The sequence below is a fragment of the Mixophyes fleayi genome, chromosome 1, assembly GCF_038048845.1.
Source record: "Mixophyes fleayi isolate aMixFle1 chromosome 1, aMixFle1.hap1, whole genome shotgun sequence".
Classification (NCBI taxonomy): domain Eukaryota; kingdom Metazoa; phylum Chordata; class Amphibia; order Anura; family Limnodynastidae; genus Mixophyes; species Mixophyes fleayi.
The window spans coordinates 234,121,249-234,142,443 of NC_134402.1; the positions used below are offsets into that span (position 1 = coordinate 234,121,249).

Below are 21,195 nucleotides of genomic sequence, written 5' to 3' on the forward strand. Positions count from 1 at the left end.
ATAGGACTTTGAGTAAAGAGGACTTGCATCCACTCGACCCCACTTCATTTAGCCAATGAAACGTTATGCACGTTTGGTGTTTGGAAAGATAACAAAGTAGTTTAAATGTGAGCCCTCTGTTTAGTACCAGAGTCTGCACGCTGTCTGTTTATTTATTTACACTTTTGATTGTTTTTTAAACTCTTACTGACTTCAAAACCCTCCCCATATGTTTTGGTATTGCATTTGTTAACATGTAATACCATGGGGGGTATATTTACTAAACTGCGGGTTTGAAAAAGGGGAGATGTTGCTTATAGCAACCAATCAAAATCTAGCTGTCATTTTGTAGAATGTACTAAATAAATGATACTTTTTCAAACTGCAGTTAAGTAAATATCCCCCTTGGAGACAAAGATGTCCAGGTATATGGTAGAACATGTAATTACATTTCTACCAATAGGTGAGGTGTTTCAGAGACAATCTGGGTGTTACATGACTCACATAATCTCACCACAGGTAATTAGTGTAGTCTCTGGGGGGGGCGACATTATGTATACTTAATACAAATACCGCCATTTTCAAAAAACTTAAAGGAACAGTGCTGCGGAGTCTGTGAATTTAAGCATATCTCATTGTACTACAATCCCCACCATGTCTTTAGTAAATATTAAACAATAAAGCATACAGAATAAGATATTATATATATATATATATATATATATATATATATATATACACACACAAGTTAACCCGTGCATGATACTCATGCATTCTAGTCAAATCAAGCTACTTAAGGTGTTAAAAAGGTTCTTGTCATGCATTTGGGCCATAGCCCAGGCCTCAACCACCAACCACTCCCCACTGTCACCCCCGGCAACCACCAACCACTCCCAACTGTCACTTCTCCTTCAAGAAATATATATATTTCTTTTTTAAATCTTTATAAACACTTTTAACAATTAACAAATTAAATTAACAAATTAAAAACATCTTAGTATACCAAATCTCAGCCCTTTCTGAATTTTTTTTCCCACACACACTAAGATTTTAGTAGGTCAGTGTATAACTCTGCCCAGCAGGTGGCGCTGCAGCTTGGTTTTATTTTTTACACACACACACACACACACACACAGACTAACACACGCCACTAGACATTTATATTATAGATATAAATTATATTTAACATGCAGAAAGAGAATTTCATTGTGCAGTTGGTAAGTACTGAAAATATGGATATTTCCAGGGACAAATCTTTTAAGCCTGAGACTTTTCCAGAAAATTACGTACAGCTGCTAACTGCACTGTATTATGCACAATTTTTCCACTTGCATCCCGGATTTTAGGCTACAGAGAGCAGGGTCTGGCTTGTATGAAGAAGCAGTATTGATCAGAGCTTTCTGCTAATGTAAAGACACATGGCCGGTCTACGGGAAGGGGGGAGCGTCTGCCTGGCCTTCCTTACAATATATGGTCTATGTGACCTGCTCTATAAATATCGTATTTAGTTTGAAGCTGTAGGAACAGTCCACAGCTTGCCAGCAAAAAGGCATCTGATGTCAAACATGGTAATTCACTATAGTAGCATCACTGAAACCATAAAGGGTACTCCAGTGCTACACAGTTATTACTGCATGTGTTAAACTTAATTTGTTAAAAATTGTATAAAGTTACAAACTGTCTGAACTTTAGGACAGATAGCTAATTCTTACAAAAAAAAAAAAAAAAAAAAATCAGGTAAGGACCAGGCAATCCTTTCTTGCCTGCATTGTGGACGTTTTCCTACAAGTAGTTGGCATTCAATCCAATGTTTCTGTGCAGGATGGGATCTGACACAAAGCTAGAAATAACACCTAACTGGAAGAGTGCCCTGGCCATCTAATCAGCAGTCTACTTTCATTTCTAGGCATGCACGGATACACCAGCAGTCTAAGATCATTACAAAAGCTGGCCAGTAAAAGTTCTTACAAAACAGAAGTACAAAAGAACAACTGTACATAAAAAGCAGTTCTCTCAAGCACCTATTTCCCGGGTGCTCCACCTGGCTGCTTTTACTTGTCACCAGGCTCTTGGAGTCCAACAGAGTCTTATTATAATAGAATAAACCATTGTTTCTCCTATTAGAACAGGCACTAAGTGAGCACTACAGCTGGCAGTGTATGTTAGACCACTGACCACCAGTCTGACAAGTCCTGGCAGTTGTGGGCAATAATCTCCAAAAAGTTTCACTATTATTGCAAAGTATTACAACTGCCCCCCCCCCCCCACCTGCCTACTTCTTAATACCACCCGGCTGGCAAAACATTGTCGGGAAAAAACTGAAAAGGGAGGAATTAAAAAAACATTTAGAATAATATAAAAACAACATTTTAATAATGATTGTGTGTTCCCCTTACAGAATGAAGGACCACATGCAGAGCATCTGAAAATATCAGCTCTGGATCAGATTGTACATACCCTGCACAAAACCTGTTATTTAGTAAAAGAAAGGTACTGTATATACTCGAGTAAAAGTTGACCCGAATATAACCGAGGCACCTAATTTTACCACAAAAAACTGGGAAAACTTATTGACTTGAGTATAAGCCTAAGTTGAGAAAGAGAGAAAAGCTGTCAACAGGGAGCAATCGCTACATTTAAGATCTCATTGTTCATATACAATTGCTGAAAGGGCATTTGAACATGGGGAATAAACTGGAGGAAAAACAAAGCAGCCACAAGAACAAGATTCCTCCCTATTGCAAACACTCCTGTTAATTCACACTTACACACTCAAAAGAAGAGTAGGTTCTTTCCTTAGAGCATATTTTACACTGTGCCTCGGTTTTCAATGAAGTCTGATAGCTGTTAGTGCAAAGCAGCCAGACACACTTCTAGTGCTTAAGCGTAAACAGAGCTTAAGTGCAGTGGCTGAATAGGTCTATTCCCCTTCCTATGCAGACGGATACCTTTAGCAGTAGGCAAGGAAGTACAAACAGAAAATGGTGGAGCATCAGTTCAGCCTTTTACTTACTTCCTCAGTGGAATGCATGTGCTTTCCACTTACAGGAAGTTCGGCATTTGGAATGCAAGTTTGTGTTCCAAATGAGGAAGTTAAGAGTTGAGGGACCCAAGAACAGGTAAGGTCACTCGTGTATAAGCCGAGGGGGGCTTTTTCAGCAGAAAAAATGTGCTGAAAAAGTCAGCTTATACAAGCGTATATACGGGTAAGTGTTCTCAAGGACCATTTTGTTTATGAACAACAGAGGTGTGTACACTCACACATTTGCTCTATTCTTAGACTGTTATTTGACAACCCAGCTACAGAATACTACTTTGAACCACGGGCGTTCATCGAACAATAGGCCCCCAATCAACCTTTTTTTCTCTGCCTCAACACCCATGGCAACACTAAGTTCTTTAATAGGTGCTCCAGGCAACTGCCAAGTTTGAACTTTCAATTAAAGAAAGCAGCAATTCCCTAACCTGAAGTTTAAAATACTCTGCAAGTATAAACCTCTAAGTATTTCACAATAAATGACAAGTACATTTCAACTTCATTGAATCCTCCAAAAAGCTCTTCATCCTAAACGTACCTCTCTTCCACAAGGTCATATTTAAACCACTATAAGGAAAGGCTTTAGCTCCCTTAGAGACCTGGAACCCCTTACAGGTCTAATTATAAAATGCCAGCACTTTATGTTGATGACACAAGATTAAGAGCCTGTTTAAAACATACCCGCTTTTCTTTGTGGGTTGCTGAATAATCAATACCTAAATGATAAGTATTATGGTTTGCGGAAGAACAAAGCACCTTCCATCTTCGAAGGTGAGAGCAGTTGAACAAAAAAAGGGGATGTGTAACTCTACAACTTGTGTGTTATACTGCGTGATTTAGAAACATACACAATGCCAGGAGTTAGAAACCTTGCCACAGACACTAGTTTATTGAATGCTCAATGTTTTTACTATGCACATAAATCAACCAACAAGTTGGTAATGGTAGTGGTTCCTGAATGGTGTGGCCTCAGCTGAAGAGGTACATGATAGTGACTAAAAAGAGAACATGTTAAGAATATGCACCTTTGATTAGCTGTAACCAGCCTTCTGAGCTAACCTGGGATGATTGGTATTATTACAAAGAAATGGGTACCTCAAGCCTGAATATAGCTTACTTTCTTTTCCTCTTAAGCATGTAAAATAAACACACTGACCTTGAAGAGAATAACTTCAGACTTCTTAAAAGCCACATGTCTGCATACAGTGGGCACCTAATTCATGAACCCGTTACTGATCATTACTATTAATCTGAAACAAAGCAACAGAAATAATTAATCAAGCATTGTAGGAAACGCCTATAAAACTAATGACTTTTTATGTTAATACTGAATATCCTGAAAATGACGCTTATGTGAACACTCATTTTTTCTTATTTATTTAATGCTCAATAAGTTTGAATTGCGTCTCCCAATTTCATAGAGCCCCCAGCATGTATTATTCAAATACACATTGCTAATTTTCATGTCAACCGTTGGAAGATTCAACATTCGTTAGTAGCTTACGTTTAATGTAATTGTTGTAAGCCTCCAGTTCCCGCATGTCTCACAACGTCAGGGAACCTGTCCTAGTCACAAATGCCAACCACAGCAGCCAACCAAGCGTTGATAGGTGGAATGACTCAAGAATCCGCCCCATTTTCGATAGCTGTGTCCTATAATTGGTTAGCAGGATTGACTTCTTCCTTTAACTGTTATTTGACGTACTATTCTAGATCTGATCACTGTCGCCGCATCTAGCCAACGGTTTTGGCAGTGATTTTGAGCTGGTGCTGCTTTCACCATGTCACTCGTTAACGACAGTGAGTATTAATTCAATAACCCGGGTTGTAATTTCTATCTTGTTAGATCGGGCTCGTGATAACTTGTCTAACAATCGTGCACACGTCAGGATCAGTGTATCCGGCGCATGCACGTCTCACATCAGCGGTTCTATGAACGTGGTGGGAATTGTGTTGATCAGCCATGCGAGTACTGTAGGCACCGTGATCACGTCTGTTTGGAACACGACACAAATTCTGACGAAACTTGAGGGGGAAAAAAAAGCAGTGAGGGCATGTTACGAACAATATTTCGTAATATGTTGCTATAGTCAGAGTTATTATATTCCTTTCGTCAATAATCGGCTTAGCTGGGAATTTTCTCGTTACGAGGTTGAACCACGTTGGCGCCAAAAAATAGTTTTCCAACGCTCCCCCTACTGGTACCTTGGTCTGGTGCAGCTGTTTGTGGTAGACATTGTGCAAGTTGGAAAAGCAAATAGGATCCTATCTTAAAGCAGCACAAGTAATCACCTTTTGACATTAAAATTAAAGGTTACATACATGAAGGGCTCTTTGGCTTCGATGATATTGATCTAGTACCTGAAAATAGTATATATGGAGCATGAAAGTGAAACATACTTGCCAACTCTCCCGGAATGTCCGGGAGACTCCCGCATTTTGTGAGAGTCTCCCGGACTCCCGGGCGAGTGTGGCAATCTCCCGAATTCTGCCCACTTCACTAGGAAGTGCCCCACTTCCTAGTGAAGTGGGCAGAATTAGATCCCAAACGCCGCGATTCCCGGTGAATCGCGGCGTTTGGCCCCGCCCCCGCTGTCAAATGACGCAATTTGCGTCATGACGTCACAGGGGGCGGGGCCGAAATGACGCGATTTCGGCCACCCCGCCCCTTCACGCCCCCCTCCACTGGCTGGCTCCCGGAAGGGAGCTGAAGAAAGTAGGTAAGTATGAAGTGAAAGCCTTCTCCAGAACCAAAGAACAACGTTTTGATTCATAAAAATGTTGAATACGGCTCTGCTAATTGACGCACGCACACGTTTTTTACTCCACTCGCTGCTGCCACCTTGCAGTGAACTGGAAGGTTTGAGCTTCCCCCTTCCATTGCCCAGTCATTCATCTGATCTAGTATGTCTAGTGTATGGAATATGACTGCTGTAATAAATAGGTCTGCAAAATAATTTTCCAAGACCTAGGAACCCTGGGCAAATCTACAGTAGCATCCACTTGCCTCTAACTCATAACTTTTTTCTGCTTCCCTAGTATTTTCTGTTAATTCAAACCTGGAGTTTGTCAGAATTTGTGGGTTTTTGTTTGTACACCTGCATCTTGAGGATTGACCACAAGTTCTCAATGGGATTAAGGTCTGGGGAGTTTCCTGGCCATGGACCCAAAATTTCAATGTTTTGATCCCTGAGCCACTTAGTTATCACTTTTGCATTATGGTAAGGTAACCATCACATATATATATATCTCTCTATCTCTATCGGTGATGGTTATTCATAGTTTTAGTCTAGCTGGTCTTTTTAATCTCTAGAAATTCTCCAGAGCACCTATAGAGTTGATCCTGCGAACATGCATCTATAGTTCTTAACAAAGGACATTAATAAAGTGCCTAATTCTGTCACTTCCATCACTCTCTTCCAATAACAGTTCATGTTGCTGTAGAGACAACTGCGCAGCAAAATGGAGGATAGTGGATGCCATAGATTCCTGCTTGTGTCAATGCAGGGGAATGATTTTAGGTGAGAGTGTTTGGGGGGCAATCTAGTACTTTAGTAGCTCAGTGCACTCTCCAGTGTGGGATTACTGTGCCCTGCTTTTTTTGGCACCCACTATTCCAAGGAACACAGTTAAAATGTTGGGAGGCATTATAATACTGTTACTGTCACTTTTGCATTGAGGGAAACAAAACAAAAGGTATGCAGAGAAATGGTTATTGCTGATGTGCTCTGCTTTCTAGATGTATGGAAAGGTTTGACTGCATATAAAACGGCATGTATTAAACTGTCTAAAATAAAGAGTGAGATGGTTTTCCCAAGGTTAGCTAAAAACAAAATGAATCAACTGTTAAATTACGGTTGCTTCATAAATGCGGCATTATAGTCTGCATGTTGGGAGGGAAAACCTGTTTAGTGAGATGAAAACTTCCTTTTTTTTTATATAGAAAATAAAAAACCTTTTATGTGCACAGAAACTAAAATGGACCTACCCTATCATAGTTTACAGGGTGCTCTCCCAGAATAACATATACATTCTCTTCAAAAAGACCAACCATTCTGATAAGGAGATGCTCTTAAGGTCACACTAATATCTGAATAAAATATTAACCTTTATTTTAATTAAAAATATTTTTCCAAACCTTGAACTCCCTAGTAACCAAATGGATTAAAAATAATAATGTGATAAGTCACCTAGTTGGGGTATTTGTTCAAATACTACTTCTTGTTCTTATCCCCTGTTATGGATTAAGTTTTGGTACAACTATATACGTTGGATAAATATTATTAATGTATGATATGTATACAGATAGAAGCATTAAACACTATACACAAAATACAGTCTTTGTACATTCTTTGTGTCTTTGTCTGAATAGGGGGTCTTATGTTACAGGATGTTCCAATTTATACCAGATGTTTTAAGTGGACATAAGACTTGAATGTATAGGCCACGGGTTGGGTACAAAAACACAATGACGGACAGCCTGACATGATTTACTCCGACATTTTCATTGCGAAGCGTGGGATCTCCGACATAGTGTCTATATCGACTGTTTAAAAAAAATGGACTTCTAATAATTCCGATGCTTTAACATGCATGCAGCAGGGAATGACGTTACTTTCAACGCAACGCTAATATTCCTGCACTTAAAGGCGCAATGGAAACGGTCACCGCCTCTGCAGTATAGAAGCTTTCCTACACAATATTGTAGAGGTGATGTTATATTTCATTTTCTTCTAAGGGGATTTTATTTAGCCATATTATGAATAGTAATATTCATGACAAAAGAATCAGGTCATGCTCTATTATGTATCACTTTTGCTTAACAATTGTATTCATATCTTTTTAGCCCTTTTACTTAAACATTTCTCAATCATTACAAAGAATACAATGTGTTGGCAAGTGTGGATTTTTTTACAAGTGTACTAAAAATTTAGATCGCATAGTAAGAGATACACAAGAGGAGAATATTCGACCTGGAAACACAGCTCCATGAGGAAAACATTCAACAGTCATCTGGGAGATCTGAAATCCTCCACCACCTGCATTGTGCACTGCCTGCACGCACCCTGCTGATTTGTTTCTCAAGCTTCAATCTTGTAGCTGCTGTTTTATTATGCCTTGTTGGTTCACTTTTGTGCTCTTGCTTGTATTCCCAAGTTCAAAACACACTTGTTGCTCCACTTACCTAGAATCTTTAATTAGTTCCCCTTGTACACTGTTCGTGCACAGCCACCTCCATGCACCTTCCACTGTGGCTAATGTTATATAATTCCTCTCCTACCCTATGCCACTGTCTTGTCTAACGGTTTCTTACTCGCCCATCCTTTATCTCTACTGTCTTAACTGCTTCCCATTCCCTTGCTAATCATTTTACACCTTTTCCCCTTCACTCTCTTACTACTTGTACGGTCTCTCACTTTACTCACCTGTTCTGTTCTCACATCTTTCTCACCTCACTTGTAGCTTGTTAGTCCTTTACTTCTGCCATACTCTCGTCTGTCTTTTGTACGCAATTTTTTTTCCTCCTATTTCATGACTCTGCAAAGTCTCAATTACTACATCTCCTCCTGTACCTCATAGTTACTACTCTCCATTCAACATTTTCACCCACTCCCCTCATGGCTCCCTACATCATTAGTGTCCCCCCCCCCCCCCCCGAAGATCCAATCCTGCCAACCTTATTCCCATCATTCCTCTTACCTTACCCTGTCCTGTGCACTCTTGAATGCAAGATCTGCCTGCAACACAGTCACTTCGATTCATGACCTTCTCCCATTTCTTTGGTCTCCTGACCCTCACAAAAAATGTGAATCTCCCCCTTTGATACTGCTTCCCCTCCTGCACTCTCCCACAGAGGGCTCTCCTTCCACACTCTGTCCTGATGAGGTGCTGTAGGTGTTCTACTGTCTCCTGGATACACCTTCACCGTTATTCCCGCTGAAACCTCCTTTGAAGTTCACTCCATCCGCCTCTTCTCCACCTTCGAGTTGCTGTCATCTATCCTCCCCCTGACCCATCCTCTGCATTTCTTGATAACTTTGCCACCTGCTTTTCCATTTCCTCTCTTCTGATCTTTCCACTATTATCATTGTGGATTTTAACATACTTACTGACTCTCCTATTACTACTGCTGCCACTAAATTACGCACTCTCACTTGGCCTCTCCCAATGGACATCTTCCGCCACCCACCATGACTGTCACTCCCTGGACCTAGTGTTCTCCCATATCTGTGACATCTCCAACTTCTCCGATTTTGTCCTCCTGCCTCTGATCACGATCTCCTTTCCTTTACGTCTTGCCCCACCTCTTCCACCCAAAGTCGCTTGCACTCTGCGTCCCATTGACCCCATCATCTTTACGTCCTCGCCCGAACCCTTACTTGCTCCCATTTCGTCCTTTCCTCCTATTATTCTGCTCTCTTGCCAAACAAACTGTCAGATTTGCACACAAAGAAATGAGTGGGATCCTGCTGTTTTCTACTGGTATTGGCTAGACTCCCCTAGAGGTTTAGGCAGCATACAGAGAGATACAGTTCTAATAGCAGATGGTGATTATAGCAATTACCACTAAAAGTGGAACATACATGCAAAGTTCAATGGAGTACAGAATATACTGCAGATGATGGACCAAGGCTGTTATACAGGAGTGTAGAAACAGTCAGCGGAGTTCAGCAGTGCAGACAGAATACATAGTGATCAGCGGAATTCAAATATGAAGCAAACTATGAGCCACATCTTACCTCGGAAGCGTAACGAATCAGCAGTAGTCAGCAATGCATGCAGAGAAGGAAGGGGAAGCTGAAGCAGACCAGGTGTAAACTTGAAGAACCAGCAATGAATAGGTGACGGGAGGAGCCTTATAAAGGGGAACTGACCAATGGCTGAACTGGCTAAAAACACAGGTGAAGTAATCACAGGTGCAAACCGTGGCTGACAGCCTGCACCATGAAAAGGTTTAAAGTGAGAGTCAGTGTATTGAGGCTCGAGTGGAGTGTGACAGTACCCACCCCCCCCCCCCCTTTAAAGGTGGTCACCGAACACCTAGGACCAGGTTTCCTGTGGAATTTAGGGTCCCTGGAGTCCTCTCCATGTTCTATGGATTCTAAAATCTGTGCTTTTGATGTTACCGTTTCCTTTGCTACCAAGTCATTTATGTCTCAAGCGCTTCTAGACTCTGGAGCTGCTGGAAACTTTATCTCTAGTGAATCAATGGTCCCTACCAGTGATTCCTTTAAAAGCCACTATCGCTGTCACCGATATCAATGGTTCTCGCATAATTAATGGACTTATCACTCAATGTACGACTCCATTGTCCCTTCAAATCGGAGCCTTACACCAGGAGAAAATTTCTTTGCTGGTCCTTCCTGTTACCACCAGTCCCATTGTACTTGGCCTTCCATGGCTTCAACTTTATTCTCCTCAGATTGACTGGAACACTCCTCAAGTCACTTTCTGGGGTCCGGATTGTCGTCATTGATGTCTGTCTCAAGTTGCTCCACTCAAAATAAATCAAGTCTCTATTACACCCTGTCTGCTAGGTCTTCCTCCACAGTATGCTTCCTTCGCGGATGTGTTCGATAAAATCCAGTCTGAATGCATTCCGCCCCATCGGGCGTGGGATTGTCCGATTGATTTACAACCTGGCAAGAACCCTCCTAGGGGTCGTGTGTATCCTCTCTCGCTACCAGAGACCCAAGCAACATCTGGATATATCAAGGAGAATCTCCATTGTGGTTTTATTTGACCTTCCACTTCTCCCGCTGGAGCGGGGTTCTTTTTTGTTAAGAAGAAAGATGGGTCATTACGACCCTGTATAGATTATCGTGGACTTAATGCCATTACCATTAAAAATCTGTACCCTATTCCGCTAATTACCGAGCTCTTTGACCGCATTAAGGGAGCCCAGATATTCACCAAACTTGATCTCCGAGGCGCTTATAACTTAATCCGCATCAAGTCCGGAGACGAATGGAAGACAGCTTTTAACACCAAGGATGGACACTATGAATATCTAGTTATGCCCTTCGGGTTGTGTAACGCCCCAGCTGTCTTCCAGGGATTCGTGAATGAGATCTTCCGGGACTACTTGTATGTTTGTGTCGTCGTCTACCTGGATGACATATTAATTTTCTCTCAGGATCTGCCCACTCATAAACATGTGGCACAGGTCCTTTCCAGACTCCGGAGAAACTCCTTATTCTGCAAGTTAGAGAAATGTTCCTTTGAGTTATCCCAGATTCAATTCTTGGGATATATTGTGTCCGGAATAGGTCTAAAGATGGATCCGGAGAAGGTGAACGCTGTACTACGTTGGCCCCAGCCAACTATCCTCAGAGCAATCCAACGCTTTTTAGGGTTTGCAAACTACTACAGACGCTTCATTCAAAGGTTTTTTCTCCATTGCTTCTCCAATAGTGGCTCTGACCCGTAAGGGCACTAATACTAAACAATGGTCCTCCGAGGCCCTTCATGCCTTTCACTTCCTCAAGAAGGCGTTCTCTACCGCTCCTGTTCTTCGACAGCCTGATGTGACCCTTTCTTTCTGGAAGTAGACGCCTCTAATGTTGGTCTAGGGGCCATTCTATCTCAAAGATCGGAGCAACAAAAATTCCATCCTTGTGCCTTCTACTCTCGAGGTCTACCTGCGGAGAGAAACTATACCATCGGGGACAAGGAGTTGTTGGCCATAAAAGCAGCATTAGAGAAGTGGAGATATCTGCTGGAGGGGGCTCGTCATCCTGTAACTATTTTTACTGACCACAAAAACCTGTTATATCTGCAGTCAGCTCAGTGTTTGAATCCTCGTCAAGCAAGATGGTCACTTTTTTCTTTTCTCGTTTTGAACTTATAATAACCTTCAAACCAGCTTCCAAGAATAGAAAAGCAGACGCCTTATCTCGGGCGTTTGTGGCGTCCTCTGACACTGAGGATAGTCCTAATCATCCCATATTGGATCCCAAATGTGTGACTCTGGCCACTTCTTCCACCAAGGTGCTACCATTTGGGAGAACCCTCGTGCCTCCATCTCTACGTAAAAAAATATCGTGGTATCATTCTTCCCGTTTTTCTGGACATTCGGGAGAACATAAGACATTAGAAATCCTTTCTCAGAGCTACTGGTGGCCCTCTATGAGGAAAGATGTCAAAGAATTTGTGGCCGCATGTGAGGTTTGTTCCCAGTTTAAAAACCCCCCGCAGAACACCGGCGGGATTACTTCAACCACTACCCATTCCTTCCAAACCATGGACCCATATTAGTATGGACTTTGTCACCGATCTTCCTCCTAGCAAAAGTTGCAATACCATCTGGGTAGTGGTGGATAGATTTTCGAAAATGGCACATTTTGTTCCTTTGACCGGATTACCTTCCTCATCTACTCTGGCTGACCATTTTATCAAGGAGATCTTTCGGATTCATGGATGTCCATCTGAGATTGTTTCGGATAGAGGAGTGCAGTTCGTCTCCAGATTCTGGCGAGCCCTTTGCAAGACCTTGGGTATCCGATTGTCACCATCATCCTCCTACCATCTTCAATCAAATGAACAGACCGATAGAGTCAACCAATATCTTGAGACTTTCATAAGGATGTTCTCCTCAGCCAACCAAGACAATTGGGTAGATTTGCTTCCATGGGCTGAATTCGCCCATAACAATATGTATCACGAGTCCTCTTCAAAAACTCCATTCTTTGTGGTTTACGGTCACCATCCGTCTCTCCCAGAATTTCCTATCCTCCCTCCAACCCAAGTTCCTGCAGTGGAGAGTTTGTCAGAGTTTCAAAACTATCTGGTCTCAGGTTAAATCCTCCCTGAAGAAGACATCTGCCAGATACAAGTGTTTTGCTGATAAAAAGAGGCGTGCTATTCCACCACTAAAGATTGGAGACCGTGTATGGCTTTCTACCAAAAATATTCGCCTGAAGGTTCCATCCATGAAGTTCGCTCCCCATTTCATTGGTCCATATAAAATCGCTCAGGTGATAAATCCGGTATGCTTCAAACTACTATTACCTAAAAACCTTCATATCTCCAACGCCTTCCATGTGTCATTACTCAAGCCTCTTATCATCAACCGTTTCTCTGTTCCTCCTTCTGCACCTCGGCCAGTACAAGTTCATCAAGAGGAGGAGTTTGAAATTACTCATATTCTGGATGCCAAAATTTTGCGAGGAGTTCTTCCAATGCACTAGGAAGCGAAGGGCTTTGGTCCAGAGGAGCGTTCTTGGATCCGCGCACATGATCTCAACGCTCCAGCTCTTCTAAAAAAAATTACTCCCAAGTTTACGGGCAAACCCGGCTCCAAGTGTTCTGTGCCCACCTTTCAAAGGGGGGGTACTGTCACTCACCGTACCGTGTGTGCCTCTGCGCTGGTGCGTGGTTCTCTATCCTTCCTGCCGGCGCCTGTCCTGAGCCGCGGCCGTCTGCCATCTTGATGGACTGCGCATGCCCAGCATCCATGAACTCTTATGACCTTGCTTTTAACCGAATTGGTGGATCAATCACCTCCCTATTTAAGGCACCTGTGGCCATGGTATCGTGCCTGATCTTGAGTCTCATTCCCTGTGAGTCACTGAAGGTGTCTCCTGTGTCCTGCTCGTGTCTTCAGCTGTCTGCTGGATTACCTGCTCTGCTCACCTGCGGTTCCCATACCCGCTACAGTCTCTCAGCTCTCCTGCTGTGCCTGCATATCCTCGTTGGACAAGCTTCTCTACTCAGCAGCGATATGCATACTTGTTATTGACTATCAGTTGTTATCCTGCATATCCTGCTTTGGACAAGCCTCTCTACTTAGCAGCGGTATACATACCCGCTATAGACTATTAGCTGTGACGCTGCATATCTGTTTGGGACTAGCTCCTCTGCTCTCCAATTGTATTTATACAGTTATAGACTCTTATCACTCCACTTATCCGCATCTGGACCAGTCCTCACCTCATCACAGCAGTGGTACAACTTGCTATACGCAGACCACTGACTCTCCCGCTACCTACCTACACCTTGACAAGTCTTCCCTTCACAGCAGTGGTACAACTTGCTAACCGCAGACCACTGTTACCTTCCTTCACCTGTTCACGTCCACTCTACTCTCCTACCAGTATAGCTGCAAGTCACTGACTCATCTATTCCATTGGCATTCTCTCTCCATCTGCTGTTATATACGTTCCTACTATTCACCCTACTGCCAGAGGACCGCTGTGTAAACCCCGCCCCTCTGGTAAGCATTATCAACTGGTTAATCCTGGGCTGAACTCCTAGTGCCCGTGACACTTCCCCTCGGCCTTCAAGCTGTTATTGTGTTTCCAACGCACAAAGATTTATTCGCAAATAGTAGAATAATATGCTCAAGCGAAGTGATAATAAATACAGCCGTTACTTATCGCAGGCGCTCTGGATCCAGTGTGCAGTCATTCAATCCTGAAGTCTGGGGACAAGATGTCTGAACACTAGATGTGAAGCTGCTGCTTATATACACACAGTAATACAATGAAGATGGTATAGCTTGCATCTATTAGTCCAGGTCTCAGGAAGGTCCAAGGGGTTGTCAATCATTGGCTAGTTCATCCTAAGGAATCCAAAGGAGGGGGTCACCTCTCCAGGGGGGGTATGCTCGTCTCTTCCCACCAAGATTCCTTAGTCTTAAGTAGTTCATAATTCCCTATCATTCATAACTTGTGTATGCACTCTGCGATTCCCTCGCAGAGTAAACCAAACAGTAGGATATGTAAAGAGGTTTATTATGATACCACTCATGATATGATTCCTTCAACCTATTCCGTGTATTTCACTAATATGCATGTAACTCTAATATAACATATAAATACTACTATATTTCGACATAACTGACTGTGTTGCAACTACCATTAATGTGTACTATTTTATAAGTATGCGTGTTTGTGCGAATCTATGGTAAAAGACCAATTACTGTTGCTGCCACGTGTAGTGGATGCGTACGCCCTTTCACGCCGTAGCGTGTCCTTGTACGCCGTAGCGTACCGTACGCATCTTTTCAGACAAAGACAACCAAGTTTGCTCGACTTTAATTGAAATGACTTTATCCAATTTGCTGACTTCGACAAAGCATACTCTCATCTCCTATTCTCAAGAATATTTCTGTTGACTCCTCCTCTATCACCCCATATTTTTGCTTCTAAAAATCTCGAATGACTTGTCTTCAATCGTCTGACCCACTTTCTGTCTTTCCACTCTTTTTGACACTCTCCAGTCTGGCTTCTCTCCTCTTCACTCTACTGAAACTTTCCTCACTGAAGTAGCAAATGACTTACTCTCAGCTAAGTCCACTAGTCATTTCTTCCTTCTCATACTCCTTGAACTCTGATTCTTTTGATACTGTCGATCATTCTCTTATCCTCACCACCCTTTACTCCCTAGGTCTTCGCAAAACAGCTCTCTTCAGGTTTGCCTTCTACCTCTCGGCGCCCCTCTTCCCCTTTCTATTGGGAGTCCTACAAGGCTCTGTCCTTGGCCCTCTCCTCTTCTCTCTCTACACCACCTCTTCTGGTGAACTCATTTGGCCTCCAATGCCACTTCTATGCTGCTGACATGCAAATCTCTTTCCTACATTGTCCTCTCTCCTGCTCTCCTAACCAAGGTATTTAGCTGTCTCTGCTGCATGTCACAGCGCTTCCTGAAACTCAACATCTCCAAATCCAAGCTCGTCATTTTTCCTCCTGCCAATGTTGATATACCTCCGAATATCTCACTCTTGGTTGACAACATCACTCTTTCTCCTGTCACCCAAGCCCGCTGCCTTTGAGTCGCCTTTGGCGCTGCCCTCAGCTTTACCCCCTCATCCAGTCCCTCACCAAATCCTGCCACTTCTGCCTTCGTAACATTACGAAAATCCATCCATTCTCTCAGGAAGCAAATAAAATCCTGGTCCATTCACTCATCATTTCTCGTCTTGAATATTGCAACCTCCTTCTCACTTGCCTTCCTCGCTCTCGCACATCTGACCTTCAATCCATACAGAATGCTGTGGCTAGGATCATTTTTCTCTCCCACTGCACCTCTTTTGCTTCTCCTTTGCGTTAATCCTTTTCATTGGCTCCCTCCCTATCCATTTCAGAATTCAGTTCAAGCTCCTTACCCTCACTTACAAAGGCCTTACCAACACTTTTCCCCTCTTACATCTCTGACCTTGTCTCGAAGTACATACCTACCCGGCCACTTTGCTCTGTCTCTGACCGCCTCAATTCACCTCTCATTACCTATTATTTGGAACTCCCTACCCGCCTCACTTGACTCTCCCCCAACCTTCAGACCTTCAAAGGCTCACTCAAACTTCACCTTTTCAAGCTTGCCTACCACCTCCTAACCATTCTACCAATTACCTTCTCTTTGTCTGCCATCTAAATTTTTCTCCTAGTTGCTCCTGTCTCTCATCATCCCTCCCTTTTAGAATGTAAGCCCTCGCAGGCAGGGTCCTCTCTACCTATTGTCCCATGTTTGTCTACTGTCCCTCGTACGTCCTGTCACGTCTCTTGCTGCACTCTGGGTACCCATAGCATTACTCCCACTAATCTGTGCTACTGACATGTATTACCACATCTATTTGTTACTTGCTTCTGTAGCTGACGCTATGGAGTCTGTGGCGCCTTATAATTATAATAATACAATCAAAATCCTGTATCGCCCAAATACAAGTGTGCATGTTTCTAAGCAGATTATTCCACAACTTGAAGAAGTGTGGTTAATTGCTCCTTCGAGATATTCTTGTCTGTCTTTAGTAAATGTCAGTGATATTTAGATAAATTACAGAGCTGCAGCAACGTTGCCATTCATCACTAACCATATGAAGACCTTAAATTAGTGTTGAAGTCGTATAATTGGATGAACGAAAGTATATTGGTTTAATATTGGTTTGCCGTGCGTATTGCGAAGCGTACGCCACGTGATACGATCGCACGGTAAAATACGCACGCACACACTCGCATTACAACAGTTAGTTATTTATATAATTTCATATTGGTTCTGTTACACTGTAATTCAGGAGCAGATAGTATTCTGTTTATTATTAGTCATATATATATATATATATATATATATATATATATATATATTAGTGATTATATGTACATTGTAGTGTTATTAAAGGTTTAGGTTATAGGAAAGGTGTCATGCCTGATATCATATTGAAGCCCTAATCATCAGCAGCTGTCCGGTGCAGTCAGCGAAGAGATCGCACATTGCATACTTTGGTTATTGATATTAGAGAGTAAACCTTTGTATGATACTGGCTATGAAAGGAGCAGACCCCCTGGAGAGAAGACCCCCACCTTTGGATTCCTTAGATTGAATCAACCTATTACCTGTCTGGCCTGGACCCACCCAACGTCTGGACCTATAGAAACAATCTACGTCATCTCTATTGTTCAAGTGTAACACTGTACTGTATATAATACAGTTGCGCTTCCTTTGGCTCTCAGTCTACTCTGACCACAGTTATCTAACAGATACACTGTTCCATTGGGACCCATGAAAGCGCAGCGATTGCAGCCGTATGTATGTATGTAACTTTTGGTATTGGCTGTGCTGTACTGTACTTTATTAGAATATAATAATGTATTGAATTGTTGACTATTTACATCTGCTAAAAATAAATAACTTTGTGCTTTGGAAACACATACAATTGATTGGGCAATGCTTATTTTAAAACTATAGAATTACTTTAATAATTTGGGGGCTCGTGAGTTAGGAGTTATGTTACCGGCAGGTATGCAACGCTTACGATATTCGGTTCCTCAACAAAGGGTGGATTGACGGACGCGTCGCATAAAGCAGGAAAGAACGTAATACGTCTAATACCTGTGGTTCACTGTGTGTTGCGAAACCGAATGTCCGTTGTTGCATAGACTGAAGGAACGCTAATTAGAATCTAAGAAAAATGTTTCTTTTTATTGTCGTTTTATGTTTTAAAGTGTATTGCATTGCTGAGCGTATGTGTATTTCCCGCTGTGCGTACGCAAACTTCCGGTAGATTTGCCACGTTGTTGAACAATCGTTTTGATAGTTATTATATGCATACTGTAAGCACTTGGTAAAGTCTCTGAAAAGATAGTGCCATTGTTTGGGAAAGTTATTTTCTGTACAGAAAACAAAGGTTGTGTGTGTGTGTGTGTGTGTGTGTGTGTGTGTGTGTGTATGTAAATAAATACATAAAGGCAAAAATATACTGGTAACTATAGGCAACTATAGGTTTTTGCACGTGCACCCAATACTAATCACGACATTCACTGATAAAGGGTATTGTTTGCTGGAAGGGACAGAGCATTGCGGTGTTATCTGTGGTCCGCATAATGAATCATTGAGCTGTACAAATCGACCGCATGGCAAGGCCGTGATTGAGTATTGGGAGGGCAGTGTGGTACTATTTAAAATTCATAGCGCTTTAGTTCAGGTGTGTCTGACGGGGCATGTTAAAAAAAGGTAACCTGACAACAAAGGTTCTGTTCTAGGGCTGAGCAGGATATAAAGAAACCTTTGTGTGAGTGGTGTTCTGTTCTAATAAGAGCAGGTGATAAAGAGACACCACAGAGTATGCATGGTATACTCGAAGCGAAAATAACAACAGGTTTTCGCGGCATTCCCAAATATTAATCGCAAAGCTTACTGATAGTGTCCGTAAGTCGTGCGATCGGACTGCATGGTTGATTTAGTGCAGCCGTGATTGCGACTTGGGAGATGTGGGAGGAAATACGCTGCAACCACTGATATTCTTGATTGATATCGGGTGCTGGCAGTGGTAAAGTACTCAAACTAGGAAGGGCATTGATATCTTTAAGGGGACGTGCCTGTTGAAAACGTCCATGAATATAAAAATCTCTAGTAAGTTCTGTTTGAAAGGAGAACAGATAAAAAAGTATTTTTGTGTAGCGTTGAGAAATAGGTTGTTTTCACAATGGATACGAAGCAAACGCTAGAGATAGTTCATGCTGTGCTGCCTAATGAATGGCCGGTTGGTTCGGCAAAATATGTTATGTATAATAAATACGGTGCGTATGCTACGGCATATTGCGACAAATGGGTCAAGATGACCCGGGAGTGTGTGAATCCTTTCCCAAACATAGGTACTCTTGACTCAGAGGTGTTAAATAATGTTAGATATAAAGTGCGGTTGATTAAATCAACAAAAACGAGAATTCAACATGATGACTGTTTAAAATTGTGGCAACAAGAAGGGTACACGTGGCAAGGAAGCGCGCGCTCAGCGGAAGTAAGCGTACCGGAAACAAGCATTCCGGAAGTGTGCATTGCAAAGCATGGCGAACTGAGCGCAAACACACCCCCGACAAATTCGGTCGGGGCGGGAAGTACAGCCAATACCAAAAATGTAAAAACTGTAACTAGTAACTTGTATGTTGTTTTAAGTAATGTTAAAAGTAATATTTCAGGACAAAGATGTTACGATCTTGATGCCTTAGTCAGTATTAGCACAGGCTTACCTAGGGCGCGGAGTCTAACGGCCTTCCGGTCTTCACCAAGAACCACCGCAAGGTAGTGTGGGCTTAGCTGCCGAAGAACCGCAGGTCGCGGCCCCCAGATTAGCCGTGAATTCCAGGCGTAGTAGGTCTGGAACAGTAACCGGTAGATCCACGGAGGCAATGGGTGCGTGGCAGGATCCAGAGAATAGTCGGTCACACAGCCAGGTAGGTACACAGGAGTAGGAGGAATAGAGGGGTTAACAGGGAGCAGGATCACAGGAGTCAGGACACAGGAACTGTAGCCAGGAACAGGAAACACATTGCTCTGACACAGGCAGCGTGTCAGAGCAGGGAAGATATAGGAGTTTGAATTCCCCGCCCAGGAGTCACATGATCAGCAGCAGAGAGAAGCAGGAAGTGCGGCAGCGCTAACGGAAGCAGCGCTGAAGACATGGACACCGCTGTCAGCTCCCGCTGACAGCGCAGCGGAACGGGGACAAGGTAAGTTCCTAACAGTACCCCCTCCTTCAGGGGTGGCCTCCGGACAACCTATAAGGCTTTAGAGGGAACTTGGTATGGAATTTCTTCAACAAACTCGGAGCATGAAGGTCTCGTGCAGGAATCCAAGAACGCTCTTCAGGACCGTAACCTTTCCAGTCAACCAGGAACTGCAAGGAACCTCTGGAAATCCGAGAATCTAGAATCTCCTTCACCTCAAATTCCTGATCTGGTGCAGAAATAGCAGCAGGAGGTCTTCTTGAAGAGAAGAATTTGTTAACAACAAGTGGTTTGAGAAGGGAAATGTGGAAGACATTGGGAATCCTCAAGGTAGGGGGTAATTTTAATCTAAAGGCCACCGGATTAATGACCTCAATGATCTTGAAGGGACCGATAAATCGGGGAGCGAATTTCCTAGAAGGAACCAACAGGCGAAGATTCCTTGTAGACAACCACACTTTGTCACCAGGAGTGAGTAGTGGAGACGGTCTTCTTCTTTTGTCAAATGCTTTTTTACTGATGGCAGAGGTGTGAAGTAATTTGCGTTTGATAAGATCCCACCTAGACGAGAAGTCCGATAGAAGGGAATCCACTGCAGGAACCCCAGAAGCGGTTAACTCTTTGAAGGGTGGAACTTTAGGATGAAATCCCTGAAGAGCAAAAAAGGGAGAAATGGAGGTAGAGTCGTGTGAATTATTATTGTGGGCGAATTCTGCCCAAGGTAATAAATCAACCCAATCATCATGTTTAGCTGAAATGAAACATCTGAGGAATTTCTCCAATTCTTGATTCGTCCTTTCCGTGAGACCATTACTTTGCGGATGATATGCAGAAGAGAAATTTAACTTAATTCCACAAAGACGAGAAAAGGCCCTCCAAAATCTTGCCACAAACTGAGTTCCTCGATCAGAAACGATAATATCTGGACAGCCGTGTAGGCGGAAAATTTCTTTAATGAAGAGTTGAGCCAGAACAGGAGCAGAAGGGAGACCTTTTAATGCCACAAAATGAGCGGCTCGGGAAAGGCGATCGGTGACCACCCACACTACTGAGAACCCTCTGGAGGAGGGTAAATCTGTGATAAAATCCATGGAGAGATGACTCCAAGGTCGATCCGGAATTGGCAGAGGCTGCAGCAGACCGTATGGAGCCTGACGAGGAACTTTATTCTGAGCGCAAGTGGAACACGCCGTCACAAACTGTCGAACGTCCGAACGGATAGCCGGCCACCAATAACTA

The 21,195-nt window shown here is 42.8% G+C and overlaps 1 protein-coding gene and 1 long non-coding RNA gene across 3 annotated transcripts in view; one reads left to right on the plus strand and one right to left on the minus strand.

Annotated features, from left to right (window-relative positions):
• The window catches only part of GTPBP3 (GTP binding protein 3, mitochondrial), a 112,471-nt gene extending 107,855 nt beyond the window's left edge, over positions 1-4,616 (minus strand). The window contains exons 1-2 of one of the 2 annotated variants that reach the window (XM_075207822.1): positions 4,521-4,616; positions 4,173-4,266 (exon numbers count right to left, since the gene is read on the minus strand). In XM_075207822.1, coding sequence (XP_075063923.1) covers positions 4,173-4,210 — 38 coding nt within the window. In that variant the 5' untranslated portion in view covers positions 4,211-4,266; positions 4,521-4,616. Of the gene's footprint in view, positions 1-4,172; positions 4,267-4,520 lie in introns of those variants that run through there. The other variant, XM_075207831.1, reaches the window with a different exon arrangement.
• The window catches only part of LOC142151817 (uncharacterized), a 37,431-nt gene continuing 20,836 nt past the window's right edge, over positions 4,601-21,195 (plus strand). The window contains exon 1 of the long non-coding RNA XR_012691251.1: positions 4,601-4,816. This is a non-coding gene — a long non-coding RNA (uncharacterized LOC142151817). The remainder of the gene's footprint in view (positions 4,817-21,195) is intronic.